Source organism: Drosophila ficusphila, unplaced genomic scaffold, assembly GCF_018152265.1.
Source record: "Drosophila ficusphila isolate 14025-0441.05 unplaced genomic scaffold, ASM1815226v1 contig_197, whole genome shotgun sequence".
Taxonomy (NCBI): domain Eukaryota; kingdom Metazoa; phylum Arthropoda; class Insecta; order Diptera; family Drosophilidae; genus Drosophila; species Drosophila ficusphila.
Genome location: NW_025064091.1, coordinates 8,877,357 through 8,903,504, shown reverse-complemented (window position 1 = coordinate 8,903,504; position 26,148 = coordinate 8,877,357). Strand labels below are relative to the sequence as shown.

The 26,148-nt window shown below is 38.1% G+C and overlaps 2 protein-coding genes across 8 annotated transcripts; both read right to left on the bottom strand.

Annotated features, from left to right (window-relative positions):
- Window positions 1-20: 20 nt before the first annotated feature.
- Window positions 21-1,429, bottom strand: LOC108091257. Its single transcript, XM_017190372.2, has one exon. The coding sequence runs from the start codon at window positions 1,266-1,268 to the stop codon at window positions 687-689; it is 582 nt and encodes a 193-aa protein (XP_017045861.1). The 5' UTR covers window positions 1,269-1,429; the 3' UTR covers window positions 21-686.
- Window positions 1,430-2,861: 1,432 nt separating this feature from the next.
- On the bottom strand, window positions 2,862-25,642 carry LOC108091210 (putative protein kinase C delta type homolog). Of its 7 annotated transcripts, none has more exons than XM_017190303.1 (16): window positions 25,244-25,642; window positions 24,535-24,756; window positions 22,201-22,550; window positions 21,011-21,342; window positions 20,652-20,767; window positions 20,506-20,591; window positions 20,302-20,431; window positions 6,946-7,047; window positions 6,283-6,366; window positions 5,954-6,090; window positions 5,714-5,887; window positions 4,566-4,720; window positions 4,364-4,511; window positions 3,676-3,855; window positions 3,425-3,565; window positions 2,862-3,361 (listed from the first exon to the last, which is right to left on the bottom strand). In XM_017190303.1, exons 3-16 carry the CDS (start codon window positions 22,291-22,293, stop codon window positions 3,212-3,214), a joined length of 2,028 nt encoding a protein of 675 aa, XP_017045792.1. In that variant the 5' UTR covers window positions 22,294-22,550; window positions 24,535-24,756; window positions 25,244-25,642; the 3' UTR covers window positions 2,862-3,211. The 7 variants fall into 7 exon arrangements, with proteins under 7 accessions (XP_017045792.1, XP_017045795.1, XP_017045793.1 ...); XM_017190306.1 differs by having other exon boundaries at window positions 5,954-6,000; XM_017190304.1 differs by having other exon boundaries at window positions 25,316-25,642.
- Between the last annotated feature and the right edge of the window lie 506 nt (window positions 25,643-26,148).

Genomic DNA, 26,148 nt, shown 5'->3' with positions numbered 1-26,148 from the left:
TCATGGAAACACTTCGTATCTAATGGATTTCATTTGTGTATCTTAACGTTTATTTTTAAGCTTAGAAATCTATTTTGTGTCTTATGGATTAGTTTTGTGTCTTGTGGATAATGTTGTTGCGTGTTTTTATGTCTTACGGATTATTATGATTTGTGTGGTTTAATCTGTGTGTCATATATTCTTGTTGTATCTTATGGATTGCATTTAATGGTGAGGTTAAATATGTTTTGTTTGGTTTGGTTTATTTTGTATCTTAATCAGCACGACGAAAAAATGAAATTCTTGATTTTGAAACGTTCTTTATGATTTCCATTGTAACTTGAAGTCCCTTTTAAAGATATATATTATTATACATAAATCTTTAAAATTCATTAAGTTTAAAAAAAATTTGGCATATATGTAAATTCCTTTTGGATCCGCCTTATTTTAATATATTTATTTTATTATTTTGTATTTCCCGTATTAGCTTGATATTGTATATTAACTGCTTTGTACTTATCCCAATTATGTAACTCCTTTATTTTAGTTTTTCAAAGGATTCGTTTCAAGATCAAGAATTATCTTTTCTCTAAGTGCGTGTTCTTCGTGCTGTGTTGTTTTAAAATAAACAACTGAATAAGTAACTAATTCAATAGATATATAATCTTTTCCTTAAATCATCACTTTGGTGATGTGGTTTTGATATTTTATTTATGTGGCCACATGTCCTGCCGCCTTCTCTTCGCCGTATTCTGATCGATGCGATTGCTTTGGCCCAGATATTGGTGGAGGGGCAGTGGGCGTGGCGACGAAGATGCGATCCCCAGGGGAAGCTCGCTGGTGGGTCTCCACTTCGAGGGCATCCAGGGTGAATCGTATTCGTGGTATTTGCTCTGGTATTTCTCCTCTGGCACGCTGCTTTTATAACTTATTGGAGGATTCACCTTGGAGTCCTGATGAACCTTGAGATTCAGCAGCAATTCGCCATCATCGTCGATGAGATTGTAAAGCTGTACACCCTTGGCTTCCCTCAAGGGATGTGCCCTCTCCAATCTGATTTGCTGCTTGACCTTTGGCCTTATTAGCGGTTTGGGCCTCTGGCCAATAAATCGCGAGGATCGATCCTGGGATTGCAATTGCCGGAGAATATTCAACGGCAGTAGTAAGTCCGATTCGAAGGGCATAAAACCACTGGCCCGCACTTTAATAATGTTCCTCAGCAGCGGTTGATGGCCATATCCAGCAACTAGGCCTAATAGGCTCACAATAAACAGGCAATAAATCTGCATTTTCTGGCAGTTGTTAGCTCATTTTACTCGAGAATCACTATTGGTTCATAAGCACTTGAATAAAAAATAAGCAATTGGTATTATTTGAACAAGACTCTGGAGCTAAAGAGCAGCGCGTTCTAGGCCCGTGTTGCACCAACTGAACGGACTTCAAAAACGCGGATCGGTTCAAGCTAAAGCCAAAGCTAAAGCCAGCTGACTGCGCTCGTAAAAACGAATTAATTAGAGAAAATACCGTACGGTACACCGTCGCACAGTGGGCCAAAATCAATGATAAACTAGTTACATGAACACAAATTGTAAATTTTCTTTTGATACCATTTTGCTTTATTTCAACTCAAGAATTCATGGATGTGCCATAGTTTTTTTTTTAACTTCTGAAAATGTATAAAATTGTTTTTGTTTAGTTACATAAACATTCAAAAAAATTATCCGATTCCCTCACAATAATAAAAGTAATAATTTTCAAAACACATGATTTATGTTATATAATATCCACTTATAGTTTTACAGTTTACTGTTACAGTTTGAGTTCAAATAATAGATTTTTAATAAAAATAAATTTAAAATCTGTTTTCAGGTGTATTTTACCTAAATCATTTAATATTTGTGCTACATGAAAGAGTGCATTTAAAAATATAGGAATACATATAAACTTAAACATTTAGATTTATTCATTTAAATGTTTCAAATAGGTTTTTTGAACCACTGTGCTTGATATGTCCGCCACTTTGAATTGAAAATAAAAACATAACTGGCCGGGCCTGGACGTTTATTGTTTGGGGACCTGTTGTTGTGGCCCTTTCTTCAGCCATTTGCCCAACTATTGTACTGCCAGCACAAATTTATTAAAACATCAAGTGAGTCAGCGTGTGTGAGTGTTGGCATGAAGCTGATTTATGCCACAGTGGAGGAGAATAATTCTTTGAATGCCTTCTGTGGATTGACACTAAACTGGTTCACGGGCCGAGAGTTGGCCCATTACGCTGCCCATTAAAACATAACCCGTCCACTCTCGCTGCCACCGGTGACCCAAACAAAAAAACCGAAAAAAAACAAAGCACACGTATGTACATACATCTCACATATCCGACTCATTAGCATTGAGACAAAAGACACCCGCGTTGAAAAAAAGTGAACTCTCTATGTAGATTAGCAAGCTGGAAAAGCGTGCATCAGAATTTTCACTCGGGCCGGCTTTTGCAGTTGACAATTCAAGCGACCAAATCGGTCCGCTGATCACTCTCACTGGTCCACATTTGCATATGGCAGTACAGTGCGTTTCAAGGGTATAGGTATCAAAAGAATTAGTCCCAATAGATTTACAAATTATATGGTTCTTAAATCGAAAATCTGCAAAATAGTTTGATATGATCGAATACAATCTTATTAATTCATATTAACTAATTCTGACAAGCGAATTATTTTATTTTAAATAACGTTGTACCTTACTTTTGCAGTTTCACCTTCATGAAACGCACTGTACGCATTTATAATCAGACATTGAGGAAATACAGCTAACGGTAGCTTAATCACATTTCCATTCAATCGACACATTGTCTTTATTCACCAATGATTTTAAAAACCACCACATTGTTTATACTTTTTTTATTTCTCATAGACGTAGACCTTTGCTTAACCACTAAAATTAAGAACAAATAATTTGCCAAAAAAAAGTTCATATGTGTAGGTATATATATAGGTAAATATGAGGAGGGATATCTGTACAATTAGACTTAGACATATAGTAAAAGTATTGCTAACTGACTAGAATTACGTAGAATTTTTTTTTGTAAAGGTTTCAAGCTTAACTAAATATTTTTGAAATTCCAATTCGATATTAAGGTTCTTTGGTCGTTAATCTGCTGTGTTTTTGCCATAATAAATATTTACATATACAAATACTGTTGCTCTAAATAATTAGTTAGGATATCGATTAAGTTTTAGTCCAGGGTGATGTGGGGATTCGTGTAGGTGAAGCCGTGGAACTGCTTCTGATCCATGGAGGCCAAGATCTCCTTGTCGATGGGAGTGAGGCGCACCCTTTCCCTGGTGAAGACCCGATCGAAATATTGAGTATCCAGTGGGTGTTTCTGTGCGAAGAGATGCACAAATTAATAAAAGAATTATGGGTATAAATCTGGTTGAGGACCCACCACTTGCGGCTTGAAGGGCGGCTCAATTTGCCGCTTTTCCAGCAATCCCCAGTCGATCGGGCGGAAGAATATATGATCAGCTATATCACCAGCTGGACTGTACTGCGATCCAATGCGCTTCGTATAGTCCTTCTCCAGCAACTACATAAAAGTTAAAAATATGTATTTAGTATTGAATAGAATAATAATATTTAATGTTTAATATAATATTTTCTGGATTTCTTATATTTTATTTTAGTTCTTTAACTTACCCCCTTAAGTATTCCGGTTGCCTCGGCAGATATATAGACTGGAAACCATGGAATTTCGTTGCAAATGGACCAGAAGAGCTCGTCCTCATCGCAGCCACTGAATGGCGACTGTCCGATCAGCATTTCGTAGAGCAGCACACCAAACGACCACCAATCCACATTCTGATTGTACTTTTCACCCTGAAAATATAGAAGAGAAAAATATATTATAACGTTCATTACATATAAAAACTACAAATTAAGAAGGTCCTTAATTTGTTTAAAAGATCTTTAACGCTCGTTCGCTCGTACGAAAAGGAAAGTAAAGGTATGTTATGCTATCTTATATTAATATTGTTTACACATTTTTTCTGAGAGGGGGTATTTTGACTTTTATAAGACAAACAAACCATTTGTTTTAAACGACACATTTTTAACTAACTAATTTAAAAATTATTAAATTAAATTATTAAATTTTATAGGAAAAAAAATGCAGAACTATTTCTTGAGCTTAAATTTTCATTAATGATATAATCTATAAATGCAGGAAAATAATAAAAGATACATTCCCATAAAAATGTTAATATCTAGACAATTTAAAATGATCTTCCCAAATAAAGTGTTTTTTTTTTTTGAAAATTAAATATATATTTATTTTACTACTATACTCTGAATTTGATAGAATTCGATAATTTAACAGATAATTTACCTTAATGATTTCGGGCGCCATATAATCGGGTGTGCCGCAAAAGCTATCGGCCGTCTTGTCCAAATAGATTTGCAATTTGCACATGCCGAAGTCGGCGATTCGAACATGTCCCTCGTAGTCCAGCAGGACATTATCCAGTTTGAGATCCCTGTTCAACCAAGTGATTAATATATATAAAAAATAAAGTGAAGATGAAGCCAACCTATAGATAATGCCCTTTTTGTGGAGGAACTTGAGGCCCGAGATGATTTCGGCGCCATAGAATCTGGCCCGCTCCTCGGAGAATCGTCCGCTCTCCTGGATGTGGAACATGAGATCACCGCCATTCAGATACTCCATCACGAAGAACAGGTGGCTCTGCGGATAGAAAGATATGCCAATATATAGAAAATATAGCGAGCGGTAGAAAGCGAGAGACTTACAGCGAGAGATTGAGATTAAAGAGATCGTCCCCCAAAGTCATAAATAATTAAAATACCTTCTAATCGGTGTCAATGCAAGACGTTGCAGTTGCAGTTGCTGTTGCTGTTGCATTTGCATTTGCGGCAGCAGCAGCAGCAGATGCAGATGCAAATTTTCGGATTGAGAGAACACACAAGGCGGACGGGACGGACAGGCACCCTGATCTACATGATGTCCGATCGACGTCGTGTGCCCCAATCGATGGCCAGACCCCAGTGGTCTAAACTTAGCACGTTTTACCTTTACTCTGGCTAAAAATAGCCAGCCGATCGATCCGATTGTTCTATATGATAAGCATCGATCAGGCGGCCAGACACACCTTCGATTCGATTGACCCCCACCTGAGGATTGCCGCTCAATGAAAAGTGAAATCTCGAAAAGGTGCAAAGTGCATCACCAAATAACACCTTGAAGTGGTTGATCGGAATACTTTGAGCTGGAGATTCCATTTCGATTTAACTTGATAAATTTATCTTTTAATCATCTGTCTTGGTTTGTTTTCAAGAGCTTTGTTGTTTCATTTTTTCCCTTCTTGAATTATTATTAAAATGAAAAATAGCTATATAAGCAGAAAGACAACTTAATCTGAACTCTTTTAAACCACTAATTTTTCTAATTTTTTTCAAAATGGTATCAAAAAAGAAAGCGAATAAATCTATCAATCGATCAATCAATTTGGTTGATTAAACAGTGAAGTTTTTATCGATAAACTGTTCTTTTAGTTGGGGGTCATTGACCTTTTGGTGACCCTCCTCAAGGTTTTTTTTTTAACTGGTGCTAACATATTGATTCATTTTTTGGTATTCTAATTTTTAACTTAGGCCGTGTAGGTCTTTAAGGTTATTACACTTATAATATTGAATTTTTTGTGAACTGGTTTGAACTTACCTCCGTTTGGAAAGTGCAAAACAGATGACACAAATAGGGATGTTTGGTGCCCAAAGCCAGGACCTTGCGTTCAATAAGCGTCGAGTCCACATCGTCGTCCTCCAGGACGACATCCTTTTTCAGGCACTTGATGGCATAGTAGTACGTCGTATCGCGCAGCTCAGCCAGCAGAACCTTATAAGTTCACATTTTAGGTATAATAATACTCTAAAATAAATTAGTTTAGGGTATACAACTCACCTTGCCGAAACTTCCCTTGCCGAGAACGGCCAAAAAGTGGAAATCATCTACCGAATAATTCTTAAATCTAGGTATTACTGTTGCTGGCGCAGTGAAACGTCCGGATTTTTGGAATTGTGAATATGTATATGATGTTTCTGTGCGATCGAGACGGAAAGATTCATAAAGTTGGAGAAAGAGAGAGAAGGTCATGAAAAAGAAGGCTCAACGTTAGTTACACATGTTTAGAAAATTCATAAGAAAAGTAGTCGGATTATGAGTAGTTTCCGATGGTCACTTGAGTGGATCTTAGGGTTTTAGTGGATAAATATCATTTTTATTCGGCATACCATCGTGTTCTTCGCTGGCCTCGATTTTATAGGCTGGATTCAAACTGGGCGGTGTGCTCGGTGAGTCTCTGGCTTCACGGGCTCCTAATTATTCAAGATCATTAGTCGGGGTCTGGCACAGAGATCTTTATGAGATCTGTATCTTATTTTATGGGACTGATTTTGCTTGCAGAAATTTAATTTGCGAGATCTGGGCAACGACAATTTGTTTCTTTCTTGGACTTTAAAGGACTTTTATAATACCATATTTTACTCGTACTGGAATTTTATAAGTTTAGTTTCGAAATTTTTGAAATGAACCAACAGTAAATTATTATTAGGTAAGAAATAATGGATTCATATTTTTTCAATTGAATTTAAGTAAGTATAGTTTGTAACTAATTCAACGAAAACGAAAATGTATGTCACTAAAATCATTTTTAAATCAAAGATATATTTTGGGATGTGTCAAGGATCTTTGTAATAAAAATATTTTTTTTAGACTTCATAAGAAAACTGCGTGGTCGTCTTACTTTCCCCCCATTTAATTAACGCATTTCAAATTCTATTCCGCGCAAAATCAGATCCACAAATTCGAGGCGCAAAATATTAAGAATATTATTAATGTTTGGCCTCCATCGTTCCCATTTTCGATGTGATTTGTGCATTTTGTCTGGTTTTTACCTCGCTTCACGTGGTTGAGTGCCTCGACGATGAGTTTCTGATTGACACCGCATAAATTGGCCGTGAGCCGCTCGCATTTCTTGTGACAATTCACGTCACATTCTGGTTCGCGTGTTTCGATTCGATTTTTGAGCGAATGTGAGTGTGGAAATTGGCCCACGCATCGATTCGCATTGGAGGGGAATTAATTGCAAACAAATTGTTATTAAATTTTGAAGCGATGGGGTCGGTTACCCAGTATTCTGTTGCGATTTATTGGCTGCACGCTTTTTTGGCTCGAGCTAAATATTTTCTGAGTGGGAATATACTCGCGTTTAGAAATTGACTCATTTTTGGTTTATTTTTGACATGTGCTATCATTATTATTGAATATAGAGTTTAGACTAATCATCCTATTTTAAAACTAGATCTAGACCACGTAAACAATTTTTTGTGAGTTTTGAATTCATTTTATTAAAAACAGCGCATTTTACTAAATCTACAAATTAATTTTGTTGAAACTAATTAAGATTTGAACTGAATAAGTTAGCGCATTAGGAAAGTAATGTAAAATGCAGGCTACAGAAAATCCAATAAATATAATATATTTCTTGCTCGAATTATGTGTTTTTTAATTGAAATCAAGAAATATAAGTTAAGAGGATAATCGATAATTTTAGAATCCTTCTTACGAGAAATTAAGCTGATCTCAAGAGCACAATCATATATTAAATGAAATAATAGTTGTTGTGAAGCACTTGATTTACCAAAATAAATTTCCCGTTTCCGAACATCATAAACCCAAATACATAATTATTTTTCTCAGTGCACCCAAATCGGCTTAAATACATGAATTTCCGCTGATTATTTCGGGTGGGAGGTTCTGCTCGCATAAACAATGCGGGTCCGCAATTGTTTCTGCCCACTTTGATTGCATTTCCAACTAATTGAGGCGGATGCCCGGATATCACGTATACGCAGTGTGGTAACGAAGCTCAAAACAAACCATTTTTCGCGCTCTTTAAGAGTATTTATATAATCGGATGGGGAGAAGATTGACTACAGACCATAACTGCGTTGTTTTGTATTGTTAAATCAGCTGCAGGGGAATGTCTAAGTACATATAGTATCTCTGCAGATATAGCCGATATATACCTATTCCCCGGTCGGATGCGAAAGCTTTCTCTCTGCCCAGACAGACACGACGATGACCTAAACAAATTGTTTTCATTTGTTGTTTTGGCTAAAAGTAAAATGCCAACTTGTCGATTCCTTCTCTTTATTCTTTTCTTTTCTTTTTTTTTTTCTTGCGGCTTCTGGCAGCGGATCTCTAGCAAATTCTCGCACAAACATCAAGGAAACGCCACCACGGAACAGTAATCAACGATAAAATTCTCGGCGAAAAATTACATAAAACACGAATCGAGCGAAAGAAATAGGAAGTCGATTTGCCATATTCACAATCGCACAACATGAGAAGCAAAGCTAATAAATAACCATAAACAAAATAGTGGCTAGAAAAACAAAGCAATTTGTTGGTACATTTTTTCACATATATATCATATATGTTTTTTTTAGCAAAAACAATATGTTCAGTTTTAACTGTAGACTCACTTAAAAAAATACAAATAGGAAAAAAAAAGAAAAAGATATCGATGAAAATCTTTTTAGGTACACATTTGCAAAACAAACGACGTCAACACTGAAACACTTCTTTTGAAAATGTAATACTTTTTAATGAAATACGCAGAGAGTAAAGTAAGAAAACAATGTAATAGAAAAAAGAAAATTCACAAGTAAATTTCCAATAAGTTTCAAATAACATTTTTGTTGTTTTTTTTTTTCGTAAAAAAACCGCGTGCCAAAAATTCTGGTATCCCAAAAAATAGTGTCACGAAAAAAACATGCAAAATTCCGAATTTCCGCCAAAATCGTGTTCACCCAAAAACTCACAACTTTCCTCCAGCTGCAGTTCGTTGAACCCGTCGCATTGTTCGGGGAAGACGATCGCAAGTTTTTGCACTTCCTAGTTAACACTTTGAGTTCAGATGCATTACTATGCCACCGACTAGCCGCGAATATATATTTTATAGACGGGGCATCGTTTTCCCCGGATGATATACTAGCTATTGATCGTTATGACTTTGTTTATTTCTTTGTCTCTCAACTTTTACCCAGAATTGTTTGCATGCCTGAGGCTGCGGCTGTCTATATCTTATATCTCATATCTATAGATCGGTGTTTTGTGAAAACGAAAGCATTCCGAAATGCCTGGCATTGCCAGTAAGTCGAAAGCTCTTTTTTGATCCGGACACGTGCCGCACTCAAGTGACCAAAGGGGGGGAAATGGTGAGGATGTGGCAAGATGTACACAGAGAAAAAAAAGATAGCGGTGCGTGGCCTTTATTGCTCATCATAAAATCAAGAGAACTGATTGATAAGCATGTTTTATATGACTTTAAGCTTTTTTGTAGGTTCAGCAGCTTTTAAAAGTAACTTTTTTATTATCTGCCATAAATGTATTTATACTATGGATAATTCTTATGTTTAAAAAAAATATGGAACATATTGAGTTAATTATCTTTTAAATTTTGGAAGTTGAATTTAAAAACTAATTAAATCATTAAACGTCTACATGGATTTAAATATTTACAGTTTAAAAAATTAATATTTTTAAAACTTTTTCTGGAATGTTTTGATACTTTTTAAAAAACAACAAAGTTTATCTTAACAGATTTTTTTTTGAAACAAAAAGTTAATTCGCCGCCAAGAAGAACAGATACTGCTAAAATGATTTTGTAGCATTATTGGTATAAAAAGCTCTGCTTTGATTTTTTCTCTGTGTATTTACTGATCTGTCCGCCGTAGTTTTCGTCGTAATTTCGCGGTAATCGGTAATCGGTAATGGGGAACCGGAACCGGTAACGGGAAAGTCGGACTCCTTACCTAGCATCTTCTTGGGACTGGAGGGCGCGGTGCCGCCTTCGAATCCGGAATCGTTGCTGCAGGTGCTCATCCGGATGATCGAGGGCGAGCTCCCAGCGGAGGCGCCCCCGGTTGCGCTCAGTGTGCCGGCATTCGAGCCGGCGGAACTGGGCGAGTCCACCACGGTGATGGCGGACGAAGAGTTCTCCTTCCGATTGGCGGACACCTCGAGGTCCTCGGAGCTTCCGCTGCTGCTGGAGGTGCTGCACTCCTCCCCGCCGGACTCGTCGTCACTGTCCTCGTCCAGCGATCCCCCGCTCCCCTCCTCGCTGCCCGACTCATCGTCCGTGTTCTCGTCCGAGTAGACGATCTTCTCCCGCTTCCACAGCGGACGCGGGGTGGCGACCAGTGGGTAGCGCGGCGCCTCCTCCTTCACATAACACTTGTTCGTCGTATCGATCTTGATCTTCTTGTGCGGATCGAAGCGTGGCGCCTCCGCGGCGGCGGCTTTCGCCTTCTGCTTCTTCTTCTCCTTGCGCTGCTTTTTCTTCATGCTGGCACTCAAGTTGGCACAACCGTCACCACTGGAATAATCGTCGGAACTGCTCTCGCCTTCGCCTTCGTCGTCGTCGTCGTCTTCGTCTTGGCTATTTTCCGCCGACGAGGGTATATAGTCCTCTAGATCGGCATCAACGTCTCGCAGATACTGTGCCAAATTCGATACTGTTGCAAACTTTGATAAATTATTGCCGACGCCTTCGCCGCAGCTGTTGTTGCCGCCGACCGAGGTAGCAGCAGCAGCAGTAGCAGCAGCAGAAACAGCAGCAACAGCAACATCAGTAGCAGCAGCAGCAACATCAACAGCAGCAACAGCAACGCCAGCAGCAACACCAATTGTTATCGTTGTGGGCGTTGTGGTTGCATCGCCTGTTGCCGCCGGCGATGACGCATTTGTGGCTTGTTGCTGCTGCTGTTGTTGCACTTGCGATTGCAATTGCAATTGCGATTGGGATTGTAATGCTTGTTGCTTGCTCGGCGATGTTTTGGCCGCCTTTGTGGGGGCCAGCGTTATAAATTGATCGGCATTGATTGGGGTCACATTGCTCTCAGACAGAGCTGTTAAGCTTTCTGTTGCTGCTGCTGGTAGTGTTGCTGCTGCTGCCGGCGTTGCTGTTGCCGTTGCCGTTGCTGTTGCTGCCTTCTTTTTGCCAACATTTGTTTTGCCGGCACTTTTTGGCTTTGTCGTTTTCGGTGATTGCACCTTTGACTTGGCCGTTGGCTCAGCGGCTTCCGTCAATTTCGTTTTGGTTTCCGTTTGTGGCACCAATGTTGCTGCCGTGTCGATCGGTTGCTGTTGCTCCCGCTGCTGCTGTTGCTGTTGTTGTTGTTGTTGTTGTTGTTGTTGCTGCTGCTGCTGCTGTTGCTGTTGTTCCTTGTGCGTTGTTTTATTTATTTTCGTTTCGACTGCGGCTGCCGTTGCCTGTTGTTGTTCAGGTGACTTGGCCGGCTGCCCGCTATTTATTTTTGGCCCTGCTGTTTCGTTCAATTTTGATTTGCCTGTTGCTGCTGTTGGTGTAGTTGTTGCTGTTGTTGCTGTTGTTGCTGTTGCTGCTGTTGCTGCTGTTGCTGCTGTTGGTGTTGCTGTTGTCATGGCTACGGCGTTGCCAGATTGCTTAGCCCCGCTGGCGAATATTGTTTTTCCTGCCTCAGCAACAGTTGTCGCTGTCGTTGTTGTCACATTGATCTTTGCTGTTGTTGTCTTTGGTGTTGCTACGGTTGCTTCTTTGGCTTGTGGTGTTTTTGTTGGTGTTGCTGGAGTGTCAGTTTTTGGTTGTGTTGCTGCTGCTTTGATTTGCGGTGTTGCTGGTGTGTCAACCTTTGATTGCGGTGTTGTTGATGCAGCTGCCTTGGCTTGTGGTGTTGTTGGAGTGATCACCTTCTTGGTTGGTAAACCCTCTGTTGGTGTTTCAACTTTAATTTGTGGTGTTGTTGGAGTGGCCACTTTAGTTGTTGGTGAAACTTTTGTTGCTTTTTCCACTTTGATTTGTGGCGTCGAAGGCAAATCCTTAGTTAATGCTGGTGTTTCTGCTTTTTTGGTTGGTGTTTCCACTTTAGTTTGTGGTATTTTTGGTGAATCTTTTGTGGGTGTTGCGACCGTTGTTTTGGTTGTCATTGGTGGCTTCGCTTCCTCTGTTGTTATAAGTTTTGGTAATTCTTTTCTGGCGACGGCTGGTGATGTCTTGGATTTAAGAAGTTCAATTGGGGAATCAGTTGGAGTTGTTGGCTTGGTTTTTGCTTCGGAGCTAGTGGATTCTGTTTTCTTTACTTCAACTTCATTGGGTTTTACAATCGTTGGAGTAAGTGGTGTTGGTAATCCCTTTTGATTTCCAGTTTTGCCACCAGCTGTTGCAGTGGTTGATGGTGTTGTCTTCAACTCAATAAGTAATTCCGACTTTAATTTGGGTGTTGTTGGTGTCTTGGGTTCTGTAACCTTGTTTTTCAATTCCGTTTTTGTTTCCAAGGGCGTTGTTGGGGACTTTGGAGATTCCTCTTCGATGAGCTGTTCTTGTCGCTCGTTGAAGACCTTTTTGCGATTGGTCATATAAAGGGTTTCCCTGGAGCCAATTTGCGACCAAAAGTCCTCACCGCTCTCTGATTTTTGGATGGCTTTGCGAATGGGCTTGGGCGTGGCAACGCCTTCGACCTTAACCTCCGGCCTGTGTTCTTGTTGTTCTTTTTGCTGAGGAGTTTGTGGTTGTTGCTGTTGTTCCTTCGCTTTTTGTAGCACTTGTTGCTGCTGTTCCTTAGGTTTTGGAAGCACTTGCTGCTGTTGCTGAATAGCCAGATTATTCTGCTGCTGAATGGCTGTCTCATCGAAGGTGAAAACCTGTGCCTCACCAACCTGTTGCTTTTTATTCGCTTTCTTCACAGGTGAAGTTTTGTTTGATTTGGGAGCTGCCGGCATGAATCCTTCGGGCAGCGTAGCTACCTTTTCCTCCTTTCCCACTGTCTTTTTCTTGGGCAACTTGAATACCTTGTTTATCTGGAGATGTTCCTCCACGGTTTCCACATTCGCGGTGAACTTTGGCTTGGGACTGGGACTCGGGGTGGAACTCGAACCGGAACCGGAAAGGGAAACCAGAGGCTGCACCAACAGGGATTCCTCGTTGAGTTCCAGGACACTGGGCATGTGATCAACTGGAGCAACTTGAGGTGGAGCATTCTCCACATCCACAATGGCGGTGATTTTGTGCCGCATCTTCTTGCTCTTCTTCGAACGCCTCTTCGATCTCTCCTTGAGATCCTCGTCATTTGTGGTGGTGCTATCGTGACTGGATCTGCGTTCCAAATGGATCAGCTGAAAGGTTCCAGAATTGGATTTCTGCAGCTTATTCAAAATCTCCTGTTCTTGCTCTTGGATTATCGAAGCACGACGTCGAAGTTCCCCTGCATTCAGATCATCATCGATCTTATCGGAGGATATATCCTCGCAAATGTCATGAAATGTGGGACATTGCACGAGACTCAGGCGACGAATGGTCTGCTGCATTTCCTCCAACTCCTGCTCCTGTTTATCAGAGTCATCCTGCTCCTCTTCGTTCTCACTTTTAAGATTCAACTCGATCTCCTTAGCTTGTGTTTTTTGAGCACTTTGTGGTTGACTTAACTCCTGGATTCTGGCTTGATTGAAGCTGGGTGGTTCCTCCTTTCCATCCTTTATGTAGAATCTCTCACGGAGCAATTCACCCGGCGATTTTTTGTTGCTGGTCACGGGAAAGGCGGCCAGTTCCTCGGCCAGCTTTTGGCGCCAACTCAAACTGGGTTCCGTGGCAGGTGGCAAGTCCCGGAATTGATGTTCCTGCACCGGCTCCTTCTTGGGACTCTCGGCACTGCGATCCTTGCTGCGTCTTCTAATCGTGGAGAGTCGCACCACAGGACGATTCCTCTTGATGGTGGACCTTCGATTGGGTCGTGTTTCAGTGCTTTGATCTTGGCTTTCATTAGGTGTTTCCTTAACAGCAGGCTTAACTTTTTCTTCCTGCTGCTTGACTTCCTCTTTGGGTGGCTCATCCTTTGAAGGATCCTCCCTGGAAGCCACGTTCCTGCGATATCGCGAAGAACTCACATCGATATCCGCCGTATTAATGGCAATGGGTCTCGCCGGAATATATCGACTGCTCGCACCCGAAGAACCATAAGTTGGTGTGGTGACAGAAGTGCTGTATTTCGGGGAATTAATCCTGGTCAGGGGCATCAAGCTGCTGTGATTGCTGTGCCTTCCCGTCTCCGTGATCGTGGTTAGCTTCGGCTGATATCTGGAACCCAATCCGTGGAGGGAGCTACTTCCTCCCGAACTGCCGCTGGAGTAGCTGCTCGTTGATCGCGGCGAGGAGGGACTGAGGGGCACCATATAGCTCGCCGGATAGGAGCGATTGTAGCTGGAGGTGTAGCTCGATCCCGGCGAGGAGCCGATGCCCAAATTCAGGCCCAAGCCGGAGCTGTAGTACGGCGAATACAGCTGACTGCTGCCGCCACTGTAGTAGTAATTGGTCGAGTCCGAGTACAGAGGCATCTTGCCGCAGTCACTCAAACCAAACCAAATCAAAACGAAAAAAAAAAAAAAAAAAAACAAACAATGCACAACACTCGATGAGAAACCTTTTGGTTTCGACTTTTGTTTGCTTATTTTCCGGCTCTTTTCCGCTGTTTTTAGCTTAATTGTTTCCTTCGGCTCGTTTAGGCTCTCATATTTTGATCGTAATTACGCTGTGTTTAGATGGCACATAAATATCTATTTCTAAATGGCACGGCACAGTGGGCTTCAAAACAATAAGTCTAACTACCTAAAAACACTCAAAGCACCTAAAATAATTTAACAAAATATTTTTACTTGATTTATTATGTTTTAGTCAATAAAATAGATGAAGTAACTATCATTAAAAAAGATTTAGACGCACATTATTAATGTATTTAAAATCCAATATTGAGTCAAAAAAACGTATAAAAGTTTTCGCATAAAAAGTGTTAAATTGTTGTACCGATTTGCCAGTCACGAAACGCACTGTACTTCGCAATTCTCTGTTTGCCTACCGCTAACTAAATAAACCAATTCGATGGCTGATCTTCTCAATTCCAATTCGATTTCCGGCTTAGCCAACTCGATGTCAATAACTCAATTAGATGGCAGCAAGACTAATCCCACATTCGCTTGGGCAACGCGATAAATTTAGATTGGGAACGGGCAGAGATTCGCCCATAAATTTGATGGCACTTCAGTTGGTTCTTCACAGGTTAACGCTTGCTTGAAATATGTATTTTTGGGTCTGCCGTACACATAGGTACATATACTCGTATCTCGCCCTCCGACGCTGCCGCAGTTTAATTATACAATCTTCAGAAATTTCAAAACGGCTGTCATAATGTGCCAGCATTTGGCAATACCGAAGTCGCATTAATTATAGCCTAATTGGCCCAAAGGTTTAATTCCCCATGATCGAACGAACCGTCCGCTTGAAATTGAATCGAAGCAGCCAAATGTTTTGCAGATTTCCGCTTTATATTTTGGCAATTAAATATGGGAAATATAAATAAATATTAAAGAAATTCAAACTGGTATTTAAAATATAAATTTGGGGATTGATAGGAAGCGTATTAAAAATACGCAAAAATTGGATTTTTGGCACTCTTTTTTTATTCTAAAAAGTACTAAAAAGTAAGCAAATATTATGAATGAAAAATTGTGATTTTTTATGATCTTAGGAAAAGAATATCTTCTCTATACACAAATCGGTGTTTTCTTTAATGTTTTAAAATCATTTAATGATCCTTATTTCAAAGCATTCTCTCCAAAGTATTAAGACAATCATTCTGAATCATCTAGAATTTGGTGGAATATTAAAATCAACATAAAATAGATTGATGATCATTTATATTGTTTCAAAAAATGAAAGCTAACCGAAATGTTTACAGAGCTAAATAAACGAATCTTTTCCAGCGAAATGTTATGATAAAACTAAATTTGAAAATTCCTTTAGGTCCTAGAACTTTATATCCGGAAATAGAAGCCCTGAAAACAAATGAAAATCGAACTGTCATTGGTTGAAGGTCAGCTGGAATCGATGGCTTTTCAATTATATCAATGGACTTTTCTCGCTCGCTATATGTTTATTATTGGCTTACGCCTTTGCCCACATGTGCCATATAGAAATAGATATATAATCCGATGTAGGAGATAAATTTTTTCGCATGACGTAAGCGCTCACGAGTCGTTGTCTGCGATTTTCCGCAGCGATTTTCCACGCATAAATTTCTGACAGGTTTTTTTTGTTTCTTTTTTTAATTGTATTTTTTTTTTTATTAGCCACTTTAAACAATGTGCGATGGTTTTTTTGAATATCCCCTTTTCTTAATTCTTTTTTTGAGTAACAGTTTTTGTTATGATTTTTACCGTCAACGCGAAGGGAGAAATTGGAAGGAGCTAACTCGACGTGGCGAACGCATTAACGGAAACTACTGAAATGTGAAAGGCAGCGCAGAAAATTTTCAATTCCGATTCCTGAACTCACAACTCACAAACACACACGTCGATTTTCACGGGAAAATTCGAAGTCCATCTGTGTGAGAGAGAGGCTAACTTGGCAGCAGTAGCCGCATGTGTGTGTGTGTGTATCTGCCATCAGTGTCTTATGTTCTGCAAGTGTATCTGTGTTGTGCCCAGATCACCATTTTCCTCTTCTTTCAATTATCTCAACGTGTCTGCCAATTTCGAAATATGCCCCTCAGAATTTTCAACAGACACACACACACACACACACACACACACACACTCCCATTGCCATAAATTTCACACGAAGGCGAGCGCATTTCGAATTTCGAATCAGCATCAAAAACATTTTTGACGTATTTGAAAATGCTGTTCATCGTTTTTGCACAGCGAAAGTAAAAGCGAAAAGCTAGAAAGAGCGGAAAACTCAAATGAGAGATCTCTCGGAAAATTGCGAGAAACGAGAGCAGAATTGTCATAAAATATGCGGAACAATTAACTAAAATAGGTGTGGGAGAAATATGTTTTATTTTTTACAGAAAGGTGAAATCTGTCGCTAGAGAATTTTGCCACAACTTTACAAAGATTACAAAAATAAAGAAAGGGAAAGATATGAAATTCATAAAAAGAAGGAGAAAAGACCAATAACCAACAAAATATGAAATATGTTCAATCAAATGGTTGGTTTCTAAAGATATGATAAAAAAATAATTCACTCAAAAGAGAAAAAGTAAAATTCCACAATATTTATAAACTAAAGGAAGTCATAAGTGTGTCATAATTGTAATGACTAATTTTATAAAAGCCACTTATCTGCAATAACACAACCAATGGGAAATAAAACAGCAAACGTTTTTCAAGAAAATAAATGTTAACCAACTGAAAAAATTATTTCAATTGGATGACACGATAGAAATAGACAGAAAAATAAAGAAAGAGAAATGCGGGAACGCTGTCATAAAATGTGTGACCAATTAATTGTCACTAAAATGCATATAACTCATAAATTAAACGAATTAGGCAAGTGTAATCAAACATCAAAGTGCTTATTTGTGCAATGAATAGTAAAAAGTCCATTCCACCGAATTCCAATTCTCCGGATAAGAATAAATGATGAGAGAATGAATTTGGGAGTATATTAAAGGAAACTATTCAAAATCATTTGATAAATAAATCATTGAAATAAGTGGCATTGAAAAAAAGTGATTTTTTTTACTAAAAAGTAAAGACGAAAATTGCCAACGGAAATGGAAAAAACGAATGAAATGCCAAGACAGATGTTTTAGGACAGGGCTAAGAATAGTATTGAAAATATATTAAAATAAATAAACCTAATCAATAAAAAACTGTTTATTAAATCTGAAATTCTGAAAAATGTACCATATTTTGGATAATAGAAAAAGAAGGAAAATAACTTTAAGTTGGATGATAAATGTAATTAACTTAAGGATGAATTTAACACCAATAGTTGAAGTATTAAAAATTTCTTTAAATTGGTAATCAAATCTTAAATAACTAAAAAAAATAACAAATTGTTTGATTATACCAAACCTAGGGAAATAACTTTAAGCTGGAAATAAATTAATAGTTGAAGTTTGAACCAATTGTTTAAGTACTGTAAATTTGCAATGCTGCTGCAAACATCGGTTGACATTTTGGGCAACATGGACCAAAGATCCTGCTGGGCGATCATTAATCTGCCTGTTGGTAGCACCTGCTATCAAGATGTTTGGCTAAAATTGTCCATCCCCGCGAGGCGAGGAAATCGAAAACAAATGCCAGAAATGCCGCACGTAGGATGTATCTGTATCTCACATGAGAAATGCCCGTTGCCGAAGCACTCGAAATCGTATAGTACGTGCGATGCTAATGGTGACGCTTTTCGGTTCCGCAAAGTACATTTATAGACCCGCTGGCAAGAGGAAGAGCTTGGAAAGCGCCAAACAACTAGAAATAGAACTGCAACATGCTCTTCTTTCTTCTTTTTTTTTTTCTTTCGCGCTACCTCAGTACTTAATCTTCGCGATTTATAGTGACAGGGGGGAGATCGGCGAAATATATATATTTCTGTGCTATATTTTTGCCACTGCATTCCTGGCCTGTCACTTGCAAAAGTGCTCAGCCACGAGCACACTCTTGCACTCAAAAAACACATTGTTTTCTGAAGTTAATGGGTGATGCTTTGCAATTTTGTATCACAAAAAAATTGTAGACCACTTTCAGAACTTTGTGTTTGAGACAAGACAAATACCTAAACTTGTTTAATAAAATCATCAAAGGACAAATAATGTAAATCAAATGATGCCCAGTAAAAATATTACTGGAATATATTTTTATTAAGTATTATTTTTTTTCCAATAAAATTTAAATAAGGGTTTCGCTGAAATCCATTTTAATAAGCTTTCAAACATTCATTTACAAACACACCTGCTTGCTTGCGTTAGGGAAACTAAATTGGCAATTAAAAAAATTTTTGCAAAAATCTTTTCTATAATAAGGCAAATTAATGCCAAAGCATCCTTTAAAGAGGTATATATATACTTTAATAAAATTGTTACCCAAATAAATCTTCTATAATAACAAGTGTGATAGGCATTTATCCAAGATGATTTTGAATCTTAAATAAAAATTCTTGAAGGTTTATAAAAATCACACCTGTATAATGCAAATTCAGTCAAATGTTTTTGTTTGGTGACTAAAAACTTTTCGAAATGTAAATAGTTTTGTTGCTTATAAGAGATTAATAAGTATCCTGCAATTCGATCATTGCGTAATTATTTCGCCCTGCTAGGAACGCCATTTTTTCTGTTTTTCTTATGTCTTGTGTTGGCAAAGTCGCAATAAATTGATTTCTAATGCAGTCTGGCTATCGGTCTATCCATCTACTACACATTGCGATTTCAGCTTAATCTGGCTGATTGCATTATTTCCGCTTTGATCGCACACACGACAAGTGAAAGTATTTGTTCCTTTGTTCGCCGAATAAAAAGCGATACATATTGCACAATTTTATGCATCTGCAACGTGTATGACAAAATAACGACACCAACGAAAGCATCGCATATATTTTAAGTGGGTTTATTTTGATTGCACTTCCAGCCGAGCAGAAATAATATAAATTTAAGACTTGCAACGGGTACAACTGCATTACTCATACGACCGGTTGGCTTTAATAAAATATTTTTAAATTTGGTAATTACAGTTGAAGGCGGAAGTTTTCCCGGATAAAAAATTATCCGAAAAAAGTAATTATGAACATTTCACTGGAAACGTTGGCCCATTCAACGTCTTAATATATAACCAAATTAAAAAATGTACGAAACATTTTCGATTGGAAACCATTTTCTTGAATATTGGAGTTTCCGTGTTGAGTCACAAAAAAAGGAAAAAAAGTTTAGGATCACCAACTAAATATTCTAACTTTGACATATACAGAAGTAAAAAAAGAGTTAAAAACGTATGAAACTAAATACGTTTGAACTCTAATGTAAATATACATTACTTATAGATAAATCCCTTTAATAAGGGATATAGCATCCCCTTATTTTTGTTGACCGTTACATTTTGTGGTAAGCAAAAAGCACAACAGTCTGTGGTTGTTATAACCACTAAACATTGGGAAAGCTTTTAATAAAAAGCTTTGCGGTTTACCTCTGGCACAGATGGTGCCACCTGCCAAAAGCCCCAGCCAATATAGCCAATATAGAAATCGCAACAGAATTGAGTAATAAATTAGGTGGGTTTAAAATAATAGCACTTTACACTGAATATGTTATTTAAAAAATTTAATAATATTAAAAACAATAAACTAGGAAATCAAATACTTCCAAAATTTAATAGAAAGTGCCATTATCCTAACCACAAACAGTCAAAGATATATAATTTAAAATATATGCTGAAGAACTCACCTTCACATTTGAGCCCCTGAATAAAAAATCCACCCATCAACGATCCACAATGATCACAAAAAGTGGGTGACATAAAAGTGTGCGGCTTAAATCGATGTGGCATATCGATCTTGAACCGTTCGCGTAATAACTAAGACACAACAAAAAATGAGTTATAATTAGTTACCATGGTTAATATTATATTTATCATTTTTATAAACCCACAATTGTACTGGCAGAGGTGAAAACGGAACCGGAACATTTACCCAACAGCTTCTCATGACACTTTTTATGCACTACGGTTTGGCAAACTGCGAAAAAATACTCATGTAAAAAATATTAAAGGTTTTTGGATAGCTAATAAAACTTACTTATACACTGGTATCCCTGTTTGCCAAATCCCCAAAGGAACAAATTACAGAAGGCACAAAAGGTGGGCTGTCGAAAGAACTTTGCCACGAAACGATGACCATTGATGTCGTGGGTTCTGTTGAGAGAAAAAATTTATAAATATAAGTAAAATTCCAACTTTTACTTAGTTTAATGCAGCGTATATTAAAAAATTGGTTTACTTTTATACGTAGTTAAATTCTACAAACACAAATCGTGAATTATTAAAAGATCTCATTGAATTCCTTAAATCTTTAAACATTTGCATATGTCTTAGTTGACTTTCAGGCAAATTAATTAAGTACTAACAGCAATTGATTTAGATTTCTTTACAACTCACTTCTGGTGCTTGATTGCTCCGCGACGATTGGTGATGCTCCTGGGGCGAGTCCTCCTGTCCACATAGACGCCGCCACCGGTGACGCCACCGCCATTCCCACCGACACCACTGCGGTCGCCTCTTTCGGCACCACCTGCGCTGCTCTCGCGATCCCGGTCGCGATCTCGGTGGTATGCCTCCTCCTTGGAGTGCTGGCGGGGCAGCTCGAAGGAATGCTTCCCGTAGTGATCCCTGTCCCGGTACTGATCCCTCCTGGCTCCAGAGGCGCCGCTGCTGCCACTCAAGCCACTGCCTGCACCACTGCTGCTGGTGGAGCTCTGTTTGTAGCGCGTCTACGAAAAAAGCAATTAAAATTTGATAAAAAGTATCAAAACTTAATTTAAATATAAGGAAAGGGATATAGTTATCACTTAATTACAGCAAGGATTTGTTTGTATGTAATGAAAGAGAAACATAATTAATGTGAAGTTACCCCACGTGTTGTACCAATATACCCTGCTTTTATCAATTACCGAAACACACTTGCGAACAGGTAAATAACATATCTGAAAAATTTTTTTTCCTCAGCTTGCACATTATTTTTACTCTCTTAATTGTTAAACAAAAATTAACAGAGCGTCTAAATAGTCCGAATTTGTAAATGTTGGGATTTAATGTTAATTATTTGGGAATGACTTGGCTACTTAGGAAATATGTGTGTTTATAAGTTTTGTTTTAGGTTTGTTTAGTACTGTCTACTGTGTTGGAAAAAGCAATAAAGTAGTGTGGAATAAAATTGGGAAAAAGTAGCTTAAAATACAATCTTTTTGTAACTTTTTCCTAGAAATAGTTTAAGTATTTTTCTATTCTTAGAACGTAATTGTTTAACCAAAACGACAATTTGGAGTACAAATTTAACACTTTGTTTTCAAAAATTTCAAAGCTTTTGATAATATTATTGGTTTATTGCAAGTTAAGTGCATGTTCTATACTGAAATAAAAAAGTAGGTACTTCTAATTTTAATTTATGATAGTAATACAACATAATTTAATATGAAATTAAATTGTGACACCCTGAGGAGAACTTGAAGTGGATAATTTATTTTACTAAGATATTCCTTGATACAAACTTTTCCCAGTGACACCCACATTTGTAATTTTCGTGGATAATTTCCTTTCCCAGGGAGCAGATAATCCCAGACTGTACTCACCTCATGGCGGGACGATCCTCCCGAGCTGCGAGGTCGCTGGCTGCTCGAGTTGGTGGTCTTCTGCTTTCGCACCTGGGCACGTGTGAACATCATCTTGTGGTCTCCCGGTTGCGCCACCAATTACCATCCACATTCAATTGTGGTCTCCCCAGTTTTTGGGCGTGTGCGGCGGGGGCTTCTGGTTTGTGTTTCGCTTTTCGGGTTTACGGCGAGTACAAGGCGTTCTCTTTTATATTTATATTAAATAAACACCTCGCATTTTTAGTCAGCTGTATTTTGTATCCTGCTTCTGGTGTACTGGCATTTTTGCCTTGACTGTTGATCGGGTTTAGAGCCTCGTTGACGGATATCTGAAAAGGCAGCGAGCACGGGGGAATATCAAAAGAAAATAAAGCTATACTATATACAATCGGTTGTTGTTGGTACAGCAGACAGACAGTTCTGCTGTGGATCGTGCCTTGATATAATACTGTGGCTATTCCACACCCGCCCCCTAAAAAGAATCCCCACTTTTGATCCCCCTTCCTCCGGAGAATTGTGTCACGTATGCGAAATGACATTGACAAGGGGAGGAGAAGGGGGAACAGGGGGGTGGAAAATGGGGGGAGTGGGCGGAGGTGTTGATGAGGGTGAAGGCGACCTCAAGAACCATTTGTCTGATGTCTGACTGATGATCTCTACACATCTATTAATTACACAGGGAAAAATAAATATGCAGTCTGTATCGACACTACTAAAATTTTAATATTAATAATTATAATATACTTTTTTTATACCCAATTTTGAATGGAATTCGGTTCTTTTCAGCAATACATTTGTATATAAATATTTCAGGGAATAACTTTTTGTTTTTATTTTTGTTCATAAGCAAAAATCCTGAAAAGAAATTATTATATTGATAATTTATTAAAAATGCACTTTTAATTTAGATTTTTTTTAAATAACATTTCTTGGCAAGGTTGAAAGTATTTGTGGTAAAAACATATATTCAAAAATTAAGCAATTATTTTTTCCAGACAACTCATTAAAATTTTAGCCATTTAAAAAACGAAAGTGTTGTAAAAAAATACTTGAAGAACTGTTCCTGATTAAAGAATAGGAGTAAGATGATTGCAATTGATTCTTACTGAAAAATTATACTCGTTTTCACGTAATACTGTAATATAGAGCATTTATTTAAAAAAACACTTTGAACGCGCAATTTTGTGGAAATACTAGTTTCAATTGGTTACTGAACTAAATTAATTCGGTTTGGGCCGAATCAATCCTTTCTGTCGTCAAGTTATTTTTCAAAAACGATAAAGTTCACATTTTATGCTATTTTTCTACGAAATATTTGTTTGGTCAAAACAGCCTTTGATTCAGCGGAATTAAAAACATGATTTGAGTATGTATTAATGGGCTTCTCCTGCATTATTTGTATTTTCCCGCTTTCTGAATATCTAAAAAAGAAATTTGCTTTAAACGTTGACTTGGATGGGCCGTGAGTAATGTTTTCTGAGATTTTACAGCTCCGCACACTTACGCGAAATTCTTGGAGGGAATCCGCCAGCAAACGTTTAAAAATATGATTTTCTGTTGTTGCTTCGACGCTTCACCAAAAATAAGCTCTTGATTCATTTAAATTTGTTGTGAATGCTTTTGGCCGCCCCCGCCCATGCCACGCCTCCTGTCCGCCCTCCATGCCAGATTGTTGTTAATGTTATTAAAAATAGAAATAAAGTGGCGAATTGTGCGAGATTGCGTGCCAATTGATTGCCGGATATGATAAAAACACAAACAAGATGTGCCAAAAGTGAGGCAACCAGCGAAGCCCCAAAGGATGGAAGCTATATACTCGGAATCAGGGTTAAGGTTTGTCAGTAGATCAAGGCTGAAGCCACTACGAATTTGAAAGAATTTTAATATGATTCAGGAGGTCTAAAGAAAGAGCACACAAAGAAATGTTTGGCAAATAACTAAACAAATGGATAAAGAAATCATTTAACTTTTTTAAATAAAACAAACGCATCAAGATGATACCCACTGGATTTTTTGTTTATTCTTCTATAAGATCAATCAATTTAAATAATATTTTTTTTATATTCCTTATACATTTTTTAAAGAAAAAACGGGCTTGCAATAGTACCTTTTACTATTTCATTTCGTAAACAACCGAATTTCGGTAGTATTTAAAACTAAATTGCAATAATTCTTATTTTGTTTACTTTAGAACATTGAACTTTATACGGTTATTTAATGATTCAACTTTTTCCAATTTTTCTCCGGAATGAAAAAACTGACTTTGCCTTTAAAGTTTACTAAAGAACTAGGAAAAGTAATTTTTTCACTCACCTCCGAGAATTATGTAGGTGCTAAAATCGTAATGTCCAAACTCACACGATCGATTTCGTTAATGAACTGATTTCACATAGCACAAGCATTTTGGTTTTTGTTATTTCCGCTGCCAGTTGTTGTTGCTGATGGATTATCGAGTGGGCCATCAAAGATGACAAGCAGTTTATCCGGGGAATTCAGAGTGATCGAAGGATTCCAGTTCTTAGCACGTGTCCAAAGCTAAATATTTAAAAAAGGGGTTGGGGAGGAAAAAGCGGACAAACACACGAAAATGAGAAGAAATCGATGTGCGGAAGGCAGAAGAGGAAGAGATGGAGAAGGAAGAGGAAGAGGAAGAGGAAGGGGGTAAATAAAGGCGATTTCGATTCTGGACTTTTGGGGGCTACTATAAACACATTCCACATTGGTACACACGATAATAAATATTTCGTAGTGAAATGCTTTTGTTTTAATGCCCCGAAAAACACAGCGCAAATTGACTGTATGATTGTGCGGTTGCCAAAGCGTTCTTTTTCACCTTCTCTCCTTCTTCTTCTTCCTCTTCTCCTCCTTTCCGCTCCTATATATCTCGATATCCGTATATAGTTCTATATGGGTGTGACGTCATGCCAAGGGAAAGCCTTTTTGGCCAGGTGCACAGGTGTTGGCATTATTTAAAATTTTCCCATTTCTAATATTCTCTCTTTGCACTCGACATTCGACTCACTTTCATCACTGCCATCACTTTCACTCAAAAAAAACGTAGAAAATGTATGTAAATTAATTACTTTTCACGCACTTTTCAGTTGGCTGCATCACGCATACGCCACGTTGCACATTCCATATTTCTTTAAATTGGCCCGATTTGTTGACGCGACAAACAAAAAAAAATGTATTATGTATATAGACGGTGGAAAGACGAAAAGCCACAGAAAATCTGAATAAAGCAAAACAAGAACACACCGAAATGGCAACAACGTGGAACAATACAAAAAGCCAGCCGCAGAAAGTAATAATAAATAGATTCGAGTATCTGTCAGATACAAAGATACAACGTCAACGAGGAATCTTCCGCTCTGTTTGGTCGCTGCGTTCGCACGGGAGCGCACAGCATCCGTATCTGAAAGTGATATACCCGGACTATATCTCCGAACGTGCCCGATTCTGTATCTGTATCGGTCTGTGCATCTGTATCCGTCGGATCCAGAGCGAAAGCCCAGCGATCGCGGCTCTCAGTTCGGTTTTTCCTCCATATAGAAAATATGTGTGTGGCTCGTATATGTAGGGCCCATCTGATCATGTGCTCTTTTTACAATGTTCCTTGGTGGTTCGGAATGTTTTTCTTGGTTGTAAATTATGGAAGAGAGCGAGAGAGAAGGAGAGAAACTACGTCGAAAGCTCACCTATTAACAATTAATTTAATTCCTTAAAAAAACTTTCATACTTATATGTCTTGTTTTAAAAAATTAATAAAAAAAAAGGCAATGAAAGATATCAGTTTATTTTACCAAACCATTTCTAAAAAGGAACCCGATTCATAAAATTTTACAAATGACAGTTAAAAAAACGACATATACAATTAATATAAAAAAAATTATAATATTTTCTAAGATATTTTTTAAAGTCCATTAC